This window comes from Stegostoma tigrinum, chromosome 19 (assembly GCF_030684315.1).
Source record: "Stegostoma tigrinum isolate sSteTig4 chromosome 19, sSteTig4.hap1, whole genome shotgun sequence".
Lineage (NCBI taxonomy): Eukaryota > Metazoa > Chordata > Chondrichthyes > Orectolobiformes > Stegostomatidae > Stegostoma > Stegostoma tigrinum.
In genome coordinates, this window is record NC_081372.1 from 2,923,796 (window position 1) to 2,938,014 (window position 14,219).

General features: G+C 43.3%; 1 protein-coding gene across 7 annotated transcripts in view; it reads right to left on the reverse strand.

Annotated features, from left to right (window-relative positions):
• Window positions 1-10,801: 10,801 nt before the first annotated feature.
• The window catches only part of LOC125461556 (copine-1-like), a 105,896-nt gene continuing 102,478 nt past the window's right edge, over window positions 10,802-14,219 (reverse strand). For all 7 annotated transcript variants that reach the window (XM_059652695.1, XM_059652701.1, XM_059652698.1 and 4 more), the window contains exon 16: window positions 10,802-13,622. In XM_059652695.1, the coding sequence (XP_059508678.1) occupies window positions 13,509-13,622 (114 nt within the window). In that variant the 3' untranslated portion in view covers window positions 10,802-13,508. The remainder of the gene's footprint in view (window positions 13,623-14,219) is intronic.

The window sequence follows — 14,219 nt, forward strand, 5'->3', positions numbered from 1 at the left end:
ACACTGCCCTTAGGGAGGGAATTTCAAGATTTTGATCCAGCGACACTGAAGGAACAGAGACAGATTTCCAAATTAGGAGGGTGAGTGGCTGCATGGTTAAAGAGGGCAGCTCACTGCACTCTCTTCCAGGGATAACTAGGGACGAGCAATAATTGCTGGCCCAGCCAGAGACACCTACATCCGATTACATTTCTAAAAATGCTATCAGTGCTCCTCCAATTTAGCTCCTTGAGCACATCTTAGAGAGTTTTAAGCGACTCTTGGAAAGGCACATGGAGGATAGTAAAATGTAGGGTATGCAGGGTAGAATGATCTTGGTAGGATAATAGGTTGGCACAACATTGTGGGCCAAAGGGCCTGTACTGTGCTGTACTGCTCTATGGCCTACATTGGAGTTTAGTCACTTCACCCTAATCACAGCTTCAGTCTGCAGAGTGTGCTGAAACTCTGCAATAATCTTGCCAAACCACCTTCAATCTCCTTCCTCCTTTCAGATGCAGTCTGTAATCTACCTTTCAGACCAAATCTTCAGACTATTATCTCGTTTTATGGTTCAGTATCTTAATTTGTTTGTTAGTACTCCTGGGAATTACCTTGGGATGTTTTACTCGGTTAAATTTGTTTTTGGTTTTCTCAGGGGATGGGGGGGGGGGTCGCTGCCTGGGCCAGTATTTATTGACTGTCCCTAGTTACCCTTGAGAAGGTGGGGGTGAGCTGCCTCCTTGAACTGTTACAGTCCATGTGCTGGAGGTTGACCCACAACACCCTTAGGGAGGGAATTCCAGGATTTTGACCCAGTGACAGTGAAGGAACGGTGATATATTTCCAGGTCAGGATGGTGAGTGGCTCAGGAGGGGAACTTGCAGGGATGGTGTTCCCATGTATCTACTACCCTTGTCCTTCTAGATGGAAGTGGTCGTGGGTTTGGAAGGTGCTAAGAACTGCAGATGCTGGAGGATCCAAGATAACAAACTGTGAAGCTGGATGAACACAGCAGGCCAAGCAGCATCTCAGGAGCACAAAAGCTGACGTTTCAGGCCTAGACCCTTCATCAGAGAGGGGGATGGGGAGAGGGTTCTGAAATAAATGAAGTGGGGGGGGAGGCAGACCGAAGATGGATAGAGGAGAAGATAGGTGGAGAGGAGAGGAATAGGTGGGGAGGAGATAGGTCAGTCCAGGGAGGACGGACAGGTCAAGGAGGCGGGATGAGGTTAGTAGGTGGGAAATGGAGGTACAGCTTGAGGTGGGAGGAGGGGATAGGTGAGAGGAAGAACAGGTTAGGGAGGCGGGTACAAACTGGGCTGGTTTTGGGATGCGGTGGGGGAAGGGGAGATTTTGAAGCTTGTGAAGTCCACATTGATACCATTGGGCTGCAGGGTTCCCAAGCGGAATATGAGTTGCTGTTCCTGCAACCTTCGGGTGGCATCATTGTGGCACTGCAGGAGGCCCATGATGGACATGTCATCTGAGGAATGGGAGGGGGGAGTTAAAATGCTTTGCGACTGGGAGGTGCAGTTGTTTATTGCGAACCGAGCGGAGATTAGGTAGGTTATGGGGGATAGGTCTGGGTGGGATGCTGAGGGTCAGTGTGGACTTGTTGGGGGCGAACGGCCTGTTTCCACACTGTAGGGATTCTATGTAACTACGTTGTTTAGAAATAAGAACAACTTCTTTCTGATGTCAATTATTAGATTCTGCTGCTCCCTGGTGGTCATCAATTCCTAATGTATAAACTAGAGAACCTGCTCAAAGCTTTATGTGTTTTGACAAGGCAGTACCTGAAGACACTGTTCCCAGCTCAGTCAGTCCTGAACCTACTCTCTGAAAGGGCCATTGGTACTAGGGAGAGTGGGAGCCTCACGCCTCCTGTTGCAGGTCATCCAAGGGGGAAATCAGCACCATCCAAAACAAGGATTAAAGATTTCAGTTTCAATCACCTGGCACTGTTTACTGGGGACGCAGAGTTAAACAACAGCATTGAACAAATGCTCAGTGGCTAGAATGAATGATTTAAAGCAGAGAATGTGCCTGTGGAGAGAGGGTGGAGAATTTCCTTTCTGGAAGTCCTCAGGAAGGGGCCCTCTCCAAGTATTATGAGTCACTGCTGTTCAGCACCTCCACGTACTGACAGGTCAGCAGAAACAAACAGTCTGTTAGGGTCAGAAAACCAAGCTGGACTCATTCCAAAAAATCTTGTTGTCTCTCACCGAGCCTCAGCCTGATCGAATACAGCAGACCAGATTGTGGGGTCAACGGGGTACTGCAGTAAACTGGGAGTTTAAAAGGCCCATGGAAGTTATTCTCACACCATCCTGAAAGTGTTTGTCGCTGACATGTTGAGGGGATCTGTTTGGGAAAGTATTATTTTTATTCCTCTGTAATTTTGCACATTACAATGAAGAGCATCAATTACTGTTTACAGAGAATTGATAAATGGCAGAGCATTTCATTTTCGAAGTGGCTTTCATTTTCACAGAAACCAGTCAGAAAAGGGTGGAATTAGAACAGAAGTGGATCCCAGGCCAGATCCCTGACCAGTTCTGGACCTTGCTCCAAATCTCCAGATCTCTACGTTCCTCTCTTCATGACCTCGTGTACGCCAGATTTCCAAAGCTCCACTATCATTGGCCAAATCTTCACCCCATGGGGGCCCTTCGTAGAGAACCTTAAATTCTTTGATCACTGTTTTGGTCACTTGTTCAACATGGTCGAGAGTCAACCCAGACAGAAAAGCGCAATGAGATGTGGAGTTGAACTTACAAACAGAACTCAAGTTCAAGAGTTGGACTAAAACATCTCAATCACCATTTTTACCGGTTTCTCCACCTGATTAAAAAAAAACTTGGTTTGATCATTTGCCCACAGTCCAAGATGGGATGTCTTACTTCATCAGAGCTGCCACACAAATGCACTGCGTGAATGCAAATGTGCTGTTGAGGATCAGGGGAAATTATTGCCTCACTTACCAAACTCTGAAAAGAACATGACTGACTTAAGAAGGTGATTAACTGGAGCTTTTCAGATAAGGAAACAACACAAAGGGTGTGCACACATGGCATCGATCAATCAGCACCTGGGAAGGGAGCTTCACAAACATGTTCTTTCCAACAATGGGATATTTCCAAAACATAACACCCCTGTCCTCTGCCACAGAGGGCAGCCATGGCACAAATTCCACACCAGCACTGTATGGCACATTTCCCTTTTTCCACAACTAATCCGACTTGGTGTTTGAATAGGCTCCCCCTTCACTGTATACACTCACGCTCTCATCCCTTTCTTTTTCTTGCCCTCCTGATAATCCTTCTCACATTTATGGGGCAATGGAAAATAGGCTTAATTTTATGGGCCAGCTGAGAAATGTCTTCCTTGCTGTTGTAACCTCTGGTCATACTTACTGGAGATAGTGATTTTAATTCTCTGAAGAGAATAATCTCTCAGAACTTGGGGGGAAGAAAGTATTGAGCAATGTATTGGGAGTGAAGGCTGACAAGTCCCCACAGCCTGACGGCTTACATCTGAGGATTTTAAAGGGCGTGCTAGCAGATACAGTGGATCAATTGGTTTTAATATTCCAAAACTCCCCAGACATGGAAAAGGTTCAGATGGATTGGAAAAATACTAACATAACATCCTTATTCAATAAAGGGAGGGAGGTGGAAAGTAGGAAACTATATACCAGTGAGTTTAACATTGTGTCATTTGGGAAACTGTTAGAATCCATTACTAACAAAATAATTACAGGACATTTGGAAAGTCAAAATAATCCATCATAGTTTTATGAAGGGTGTAAGTCATATTTAACGAATTTGCTAGAGTTTTTTGAAGATGTGAAAAGTGGATAATGGGGATCCTGTAGATGTGGTACACCTGGAGTTAGAGAAACAGAAAGGCAATTTATTACCTAAATGGAGAGAAACTTCAGTGCTTTGATGCAGAGGGATCTGAGGGTTCTTTGCATGAATCACAGAAAACTAGTATGCAGGTACTAGAGGTATTTCGGCATTTATTGCTAAATGAATAGAGTTTAAAGGTAAGGCAGTGTTGCTGTAAAATGCTGGTCTCCTTGACCAAAGATGTAGTTGTATTGTTCGGAGGGGGTTCACTACCTTGATCCCAGATAGGGGGCATTTGTCTTATGAAGAGATATTGAGCAGTTCAGGGAGTTTAGAAGAATAAGAGAAGATTGAATTCAAGATAGAAGAGGCTAAAGGGGATTGGCAACAGTAGATGTAGAAAGAATGGTACCTGATGTGGGGCAATCTACAATGAGAGTTTCCACCAGTGCCCCACCAGGCTGCATACTCAGCCCCATACTATACAGCTTATACACTCAATTACGTGGCCATATTCCACCCCATCTCCATTCACAAGTTTGCCGATAACACTGCTATTGCAGGTCAGATCTCAAATAATGATAAGATAGAACACAGGATCAAGATTAAGTATTTAGTGGCATGGTGTAAACACAGCAATCTCTTCAAAAATGAAGGAGCTAGTCATTGACTTCAGGAAACAGCATGGAGGGCATGACTGTCTGTATCAGTGGTGCTGAGGTTCAGATGGTCTAGGGGGTCACGTGCCTGGGAGTGATGATCACCAATGATCTGTCCTGGTCCACCCTTGTTGATGAAATGGTCAAGAAAGCACAACAACACCTATGTCCTCAGAAGGCTAAGGAAATTCAGCATGTCCACAGTGACTCTCAATTTTTTATAAATGCACTATAGAAAGCATTCATCTAGATGCATCACAGCCTGGTGTGGCAACTGCTTTTCTCAAGATCACAAGAAACTACAGAGAGTTGTGAACACAGTCTGGGCCATCATACAGACCAGTTTTCCATCCATTGATTTCATCTATACTTCCTGCTGTCTCAGGAAAGCAACCAACATAATCAAAGTCTCCTCCCACCAAGGTTATACTCTCCTCCATTGGGCAGAGGATGTAAAAGTTTGAAAACACATACAAATACACAAGTATGGTCTTTAAGGCCAGGTAGTGTAGTAGGTAAGATTAATGAGTTAATGACATGGATTGACACATGGAAATATGATAATGGGCCATTACAGAAACACGGTTAAGGGAAAGGCTGGACTAACAACTCAACATTCCAGGGTCTAGGAATATTACATGAGAAAGACGAGCATGAAAAAAGGGTATTGGTGTAGCACTATTAATTAAGAGGAATGGTAGAAATGAACCAGGAAATTACAGACCAGTGAGTCACATGTCAGTGGTAGGGAAACTGTTGGAGAAAATTCTGAAGGAGTGAATTAATGCCCACTTGGAAATGCATGAGTTAATTAGGGATAGTCAACATGGCTTTGTCAGAAAGAGTCCATGCCCAACAAATTATGTGTATGAGGAAAGTTCAATTGATGACGTTTACATGGATTTTAGCAAAGCTTTTTACAAGGTGCCATATGGGAAACTGACTGAGAAGGATAAAGCAGATGGAATGGAGAGAAACTTGGCGAGATGGATCAGTATTAGGACACAAAAGGCAGCAGTAGAAGGCTGGACTGGGAGCCGATGTCTGACAGTGTACCACAAGGATCAGTACTGGGACCCTCATTGTTTATTATATACATAAATGATATCGATGAAAATGTGGGAGGAATGTTAAGCAAATTTGCTGACAGCACCAAGGTTGGTAGAAGTGGTTAATGACTAAGATGGTTGTAGATTACAGGGGGATGTAGATGGGTTCATCAGATGGGCAGATCAATGGCAAATGGTATTTAACCCTGATAAGTGCATCACCTCACACTCTGGAAGAAGAAACAAGATGAGGGAGTATTTAATGAACGGCAGGACACAGAGTAGCTTAGAGGAACAGAGTGATCTTGGGGTAATTATCCACAGTTTCCTGAAGTGGGCAAAGCACACAAACAGGACAGTTAGGGCTGCACTTGGCACACTTGCTTTCACAAGTCTTTGCATAGATTATAAGAGCAAGAAGCTAATGTTGGAGGTGTACAGAATATGGGTCAGGCCACAGCTGGAGCAGTGTACAGTTCTGGGGGTCACCTCACTACAGGAAGGATGAGACAGCACCAGAGTGGGTACAGAGGAGGTTCACAAGGATGTTGCCTGGGATTGAGCTGTAAAGAAGATACTAAATAGATAGTCCTGGGGTAGTAGGAACTGCAGATGCTGGAGAATCTGAGATAATAAAGTGCAGAGCTGGATGAACACAGCAGGCCAAGCAACATCAGAGGAGAAGGAAGGCTGGCATTTCGGGCCTAGAACCTTCTTCTGAAGAGTCTAGGCTGAATGGTCAGTCTTCCTGCTCCTCTGATGCTGCTTGGCCTGCTGTGTTCATTCAGCTCTACACCTTGTTATACTACACAGTCCTGGATTGTTTTCCTTAGAGCAGAGAAGACTGAGGGGGGGACATGATTGAAGTGAATAAGAACTGGGGGGTAAGGACGGGGTGAATGGTGAGCAGCTGTCGCCCCGGTTGAGGGGTCAATCATGAGACAGCATAGGTTTAGGCTAAGGGGCATGAGATTCAGAGGGACTTGGAGGGGAAAGGAAGTGTTCACTCAGCATCTGGTAGGAATCTGGAATGCACTGCCTGGGAAGATAGTGGAGGCTGGAAACCTTACAACCTTTAAAAATATGAACAATTCAAATATCACAACATTTGAGGATGTGGGGAAAACGGAGGAAATTGGGATCAATACACTTTTAGTAGTCTTGTTGGTACAGATTTTTTGGGCTGAAGGTCCTTTCTGCACTGTACAAATCTAATATGAAGGTAAGCATACTGTATGCATTCCTTACCACCTGATCCACTTACATTGTCACTTTCAGGGAGCTACAGACTTGTGCCCCAGATTCCCACCATATATCAAATGCTCCTCAGAGTCCTAATATTTACTGTATACTTTCCTTTTGTATTTGATTGACCTCCCAAGATGCATCACCTGATACTTGTATGGATCAAACTCCATCTGCCATTTTTCTGCCCAAATTTCCAGCTGATCTCTGTCCTGCTGTATCCCTTGGCAACATTCCTCACTATCCACATCTCCATCAATTTTCATGTCATCTGGAAACGTACTAATCAAACCACCCACATTTTAATCTAAATCATGTCTATATATTACCAACAGAAGTCAGTGCTGATCACAGATCTCCAGCCAAATCTCACCCCTTCGCAACAATGGGGTCTGTTCATAACTCTGATAACAGCAGGAAAGAAGCTGTTCTTAAATCTGGTGGTACCTGTTTTTAAACATTTGTTTCATCCTGCCCAGTGGAAAAGTATAACTGGGGTGGGAAGAGTCTTTGATTATGTTGGTTGCTTTTCCAAGTCAACAGGCAATACAGATGGAGTCACTGGAAGGAAGGCTAGTTTGTTTGATAGACTGGGCTGCATTCACAACTCTTCGTAATTTCTTGCTGTCCTGGGTAGACCAGTTGTCATACCAAGCTGGGATGCATCTAGATAGGATGCTTTCCATGGTGCATCTATAAAAATTGATAGGAGTCCTTGAGGATTTGCTGCAACTCCTTTGCCTCACGAGGAGGTAGAGGTGTTGGTGTGCTTTCTAGTGGTAACAATGTGAACTGACCAGGACAGATTGTTGGTGATATTTACTTCTAGGACCTTGAAGCTCCCCACCTCAGCACCATGGATACAAACAGGCATGTTGTCTGCTCTGCTGCCTGAAATCAATAACCAGCTCCTTTCTTTTACTGATATTGAAGGTGAAATTATCATCTTTACACCATGCCAGGAATCTGTCTCTCTTTGTTCTACTACACCTCATTGTTTAAGACCCGATCCACTATGGTGGTGTCATCAGCAAACTTGTAAATGGAGTAAGAGCAGAATTTGGCCACACAGTTGAGTGTAAAGAAAGAGAATAGTAAGGGGCTGAGTACACAGTTTGTGGGAGACCAGTGTTGAAGATTATTGTGGAGGAGGTATTGTTGCCTATCCTTACTGATTATGGTCTGAGGATACAATTAGAGTCCTATGGATAGAGTCCTAGGTCTCAGTTTGGAAATAAATTTGTTTGGAATTATGGTGTTGAAGGCAGATCTAAAGTCAGACTCCTGTGTATTGACATAGGTTTCCTTGTTATCAAGATGTTTTCTCTCTGTCCTTTTTGAAAGCCTCCCTTTACTCTTCATTCATGGTTTTTAATTCCTAATTCAAGTTTGTTCCCTTTTAATCCACTGCTTTTTAAACTTTACTTCTAATTCTTTTGACTTTTATGATTAAATTGCATTAACTGCACCTCAACTAGATCTGTCCCTGATGACTCACACAGATAACCTCACTGACCCAGCAATCCAGAACCACAGGCATTATTCTATAGGCAAGAGTTCAAACACCACAAGAAATGGTGAAGTCGCAATTCAAGAAAAAGCTGAAGTTCAACATTTGTCTAAACATGTTAACACTAATGCCAATTGTCATAAGAAAGCCGCATCTGGACCCCTAATGTTCCATTTTCCTTTGGGAGGGAGGTCTGTCTATGTGACTCCAGATCCACCGCAGCATTGCTGATTCTTAAAAGGCACCTGAGAAATTAGGGATAGACAATAAATGCTGAGTCAGTAACACCCACATCCTGTAAATGAGCAAAAAAGAGTGGGAGTACCTGGCTCTCTCTCTCTCTCGCAGTTCCATCAGTCCCAAATGCCATTCTAATATTTCAACTACCTCCACCAACTTAGTTTTTGCAGGATATTTCATGATTAAACCCTTCACCAATTTAATTAGTTTGGTCCGGGTTAAATCTTGTCAACCATCTTTATAAAGTATCCGTGGATGAACACAGCAGACAAGCAGCAGAGGAGCAGGAAAGCTGACATTTATCTCCCCACCTATACTCTCCTCTCCACCTATCTTCTCCCCTATCCATCTTCAATCCGCCTCCCCCTCTCTCCCTATGTATTTCAGAACCCTCTCTGCATCCCCCCCTTTCTGATGAAGGGTCTAGACCCAAAACGTCAGCTTTCCTGCTCCTTGGCCTGCTGCGTTCATCCAGCTCTACACCTTATCTCGGATTCTCCAGCATCAGCAGTTCCTACTATCTCTTTATAAAGTATCAGTTGATATTGTCATCGTCATCCTTTTATCTATTCATCATGGTCCCCCACATCCAATCTCACCTTGTCTCCGCCTAAAATTCCCACACAGCCCCCAGGCTTTGTCTGGATTCCAATGAGAAGAGAGAGCTAGAATTCAAACCCTACTATTGCAGGAGAAATACCCCCAAATTATCAGCATCTTTATAATCATCAAAATAGTCCATTTGTTTCTCTGTATTACTGTTACCTGGAACAAAACGCTCAGATTTCTTTAATGAACTTAAATAACTCATTTACTGGAAACAAACTCATCATCTAAACACTTGGCCAAACTACTTAGCAACTAATCTACTCCACAGAATTAATTCTCCCTAATCCCAAACACAGACGTTCAAATGGAGGATGAGATATAATTGCTCTTTGGGGCTGTGTCAAATAGATAAAGAGAAGGAAAACACTGAATCAAGGGTTCAACCTACAAGGGTAAAAATGAGATTACTTCCTCTCAATTTCTTGACAATGATATCACAGTTTTGAGGAAGGGTCACCAGACTCAAAATGTTAACTGATTTCTCTCCACACATGCTGCCAGACCAGCTGAGCATTTCCAGCAATTTCTGCTTTTGATTTCCAGCGTCTGTTCTTCTGTTTTTTTAATATCACTTTGCAGCAGGCCACAGAATGACAGAAGGTTGTTGTTGTAGCACATCAGTTAGACAAATCGTACGACTGAAACAACAGTTGGGCTTTCTGAGTTTGATGGGGTCAAAGATATTATTCCCTGGCGCTCCCATCAACACGAGATCAATCAGCATTCTGCTGCCTACATTCGAGCTAGCACCAAGTCCCATTTATTCAGCACCCAGTGTGCCCTCTGTCCCTTTGTAAGGCCCAACACCAATTTAAAATTCACCAATTCCTCTGATTTCTCCAATGCTGCAAACCTTTATCCACCCCCCTGCAACCCCCCAAAAAGAGATCTCACTGCTCATGCAACTCTGGCATCTAGAACAACTAATTTTAAAATCAGTCCTTCAGCAGTTGTGCTTCAAAAGCAAAAACCCAAACCTCTGACATTCACCTTCAACCTCCAGCTCTCAATCTTCTTTTAAGATGCTCCTTAAAAATACCTCGGGTACTCCTGAAAAAATAAATTTTGCTAAAGTTTTGGGTCTTGCACTCATCAGGACAATATGCAAGAAACCCCAAACTGGAACGGAAATGCACTGATACTGCACGGGGACCCAGGGGGTCTCCGCACACTGATTTAAGGCTGGACACTGGTGTAGGGTTGTGTTTTACACCTATGAGGTTTCCTGGATTGCTAAGAAAAAAGTGAGAAGTTAGGGATTCTGGGGAGTTTGTCAGGGCAGATGCGGAGAGGATATTTCCCTTCACAGGGACAACCAGAACTGAGGGCACAGCTACAAATAAAAGGGTCTCCCATTTAATGTGGAAACATCTGGAGGGCCATCAGTCTCTAATTCCCTACTTCCAAAGGGTAGTGGAGGCTAGGCCATGGAATATAATCAAGATGGAGGCATACAGATTTTCAAACTGGGAAAGAGTCAAGGGAACAGACAGGAGCATGGAATTGAAGCCACAATCTCACTGAATTGTGAAGCAGGCTCAAGGGATTTACTTCTGCTCCTAGTTCTGATGTAACTTTTTAAAAAGCGGCAGCATTAAATTATGTATGCTTCCTCTGTGCCAATCTCAGTACATAGGGATTTACAGACACACACAGATTCATGGGTTTTCTTTAATTCAGGACCCACAATCATAGTAAAAACAGTTACATTTTAACTAATTGGTCACATTCTACTGAAGATCATCTGCTTTGGTCAGAATGGGAAGCCCTGGTTCGGTGCGTTTAGAGAAAGGAAAGGAAAAGTATTTATTTGGGCGGTGGGGTGGGCTGTGGCACTAAGGAAGACAAAACACCAAACTGTAGGAAAGACCAACAATCCAGTAACCATTCGTGAAACAATTCCACTCACCCGTTCCTCCAATAAATTGAAACTCAATATCCAAAAGATCACACTTAATACATGGGTATTAATTAAGGGTTTTGTGAATGAATTTACAGGTCTGTTAAGTGACAGTGTTAAACCCAAAGCAAGCACGCTTTGGCAGGTTCACAAGAAATCAACGGCATGAGACTAAAATTGAACAAATGCAACGCTTAGCACAAATTGCATGGAATGCTGTGCACAGGTCCAAGGCCCGATAGCCTCCTGAGGAAGGCTGTCTACTTCACGAAGTGCAGCAATGGAGGAATAGACCAGGCGGCTCCTGCCTCATTGTTAATGAGATCTCCACATAACTCTCTGACCGTCACTCAAATATATGTTTGATCAGAACAAAGCAGATCAGCACCTGGAGTGTATCTACACAATGGCTGAGTGGCATGACCGCTTAGCTAATTTTCAGGGGACCATGGCAGATGGTAGAATTTGACCAGAGTTAGAAAAAAATCTGGAATTAAGAGTCTAATGATGACCATGAAACGATTGCTGATGTCATCAAAGCCCATCTGGTTCACTGATGTTGTTTAGGGAAGGAAACTGTTGTCATTACCTGCTCTGGCCTACATGTGACTCCAGGCCCACAGAAATGTTGTTGACTCTGAACTGCCCGCTGAGCAATTACGGATGGACAATAAATACTGGCCTAGCCAGCAACAATCCCATGAATGAACTAAAAAAATTGTGAAATGACTGGGTCCAGCCTGCGATATAGTAGGCAATTCACTATGGACTGTAAACAAGTGCTTCTCAGCTGAAACTCAGGGTGGCCAGCAGCTCTTTACCGAGTGTTGAGCACTAAGAGTTTCTGTGCATTTAAGATTGTTGGTGTGGTATTCCTCTGTTTGCTCATTTCAGACTGGTTGCAGTTCAGTGTGTAAAAGCTGCTTTAGGTTAGATGAAGATTGGGATGACTGATCTAATCATTCTGAAGGTGACAAGGATTTGCTTTATTGGCTGTGACCAGAAAACATTCCAGTATATGAAAGACAAGTTTTGTTAAATGCCCCTGTGGAATTTAGTAACTATAGTACTTGGCTAATGTAATTCACCAAAATGATGTTGAATTAGGAGAAATTACAGCTGATTGCAAACCAAACCAGTTCTGTTCTCGACTGAACAAATGCAAGGTGTCAGGGGCTGATCGTACTAACAGATGGGGGAGCTACTGGAGGAGGCCCAGGCAGCTGCAGGCCTCCTGAGGACAATCAAACAGGAACATTACAAATTATTCACAAAGGCAAACAATTTAATTTTGGCAAATTGAGATCACTTTCCATCTGTTTCCCAAACCCACCCCACTTCAATTTCCTCAGTAGAATATGACCTCTTTGCATTTAATGTTGCATAAAGTATAAAAACTAAAACAATGACAAAAGGGCTTTTTTAAAAAAAATGTGTCCTATCCAATATATCTGATGCAATTTCATAATCCTTAACCTGCCAACATTCAAACATTAACCAGTGCCCACTGGCAAATAGAACATGAAGAAAACAATCAATGACAGGTCAGAAACTAATAGCTGGAAAATACCAACTCCAGGAAACATGGTTACAGGTCATAGCATCTAAACACATTCACTGCTTTTCAAGAACATGTGAGAAAGCATTCTAAAGCCAAATGTCAAAGGTACCCAGATACTCGATTATTATATAGACACATTGCTGTTGCATATAAAGTGCACACAGCAGCAAATAAAGCTTTGGAAAGTCAGCTGTGCAAGGCAGCAGAGAATTCACTGAACAGCGAGAGTCAATATTTGTTTTCACAGAGCTCTCGCAGATTCGCAATGATGTGCAACAGAGCAAGCAATCCAGGAAGAAGTGACTTACAAACTACACGACTTAGTTTGGGATAGAACCTAAACTGAGCCAGTTACTGATCAGGGAAGTTAAAAAATTTATAAACAAGTGCATGAACCCCTGGCCACTGCTGAACACAGTGTGAATCCAGGCAGGGCCATACAAACCAGCTTGATTGAGATCTTGGGTAGGTTCCACTTCACCGGCCCCCATGGCACTGGCCAGTAGATGATGATGATGATGATGATGATGATGATGAGTGTATATCAGCTCAGGTACGCTCAGGTGAAGTCACATAGGTGAGAGCATTGCCAACACTCAAGAGCCCTCTCAGAACAGTTTAGACTGAGAACAGGCACTTGCATGTATTTTAAGCCTTGTAGTTCATAAGGGAGGTTTATGGAAAACTGCATTTTAAAGTCTGCTGTGTCAAGGTTAAGCGTTTAAAATATAAAAAACCTGCAGGACTTGAAAAAGTTGGCAACACTGGGTATACTTGTGAGAGGCTGTCACCAGAGGAGATCCTGGTCCCTAATTATAACCAGTTTATATGCACGCAGACTGATGAGAGTAGTGGTAACATTATAAAGAGACAGTGCAGCCCGTGTGCCTGGTAAACTGTTACTGGGCTGCCTTTGGGGGATTCAGTGGGGCCAGGTTTCTCATCTTGAAGTAGGATACCAGCTGCTTGGGTACTTCTGCCAGGACCGTCTGGGCCAGGGCTTCCTTTGGAGCCTAGGAGAGAAACAGGTAATAAACAAAAATCAGTGTTAACCTTGAGGTAAATAAACACTGACTTTTACACAGCATCTCACTAGTGCCCACGGTCTCACACGACAAATCAGTGACCTGTTAAATTACACAACCTTCCCAAGCAGTACATGAACAAAAATGTGAATTACAAAAAATACTAACAGACAAAATAAGGAATTATTTTCTAAAATTGACACTCTTTATCCTTATCTGAAGAAAGATATTCCGGATATGAAGGAGGATTACCAGACTGATTCTTGAGATGACCGGACTGACTGACTGAACTGAGGAACTAAACTGGTTTGGATTATATTCACTGGAGTTGAGAAGAATGAGAAGAAATCTCATAGAAACCTATGAAATTGTAACAGGACCAGACAGGGTCAATGCAGGAAGGATGTTCCAAGTGACTGGGGGTTGGGGGTCCGGAAACTGTTTAAAGATACAATGTTGGGCTGAGATGAGGAAATGTAGAAGAAACATAGAAGATGGGGCAGCAGGAGGCCTTTCAGCCTGCTCCACCATTCTTCACGATCATGGCCAACCGTCCAATTCAATAGCCTAACCCTGCTTTCTCCC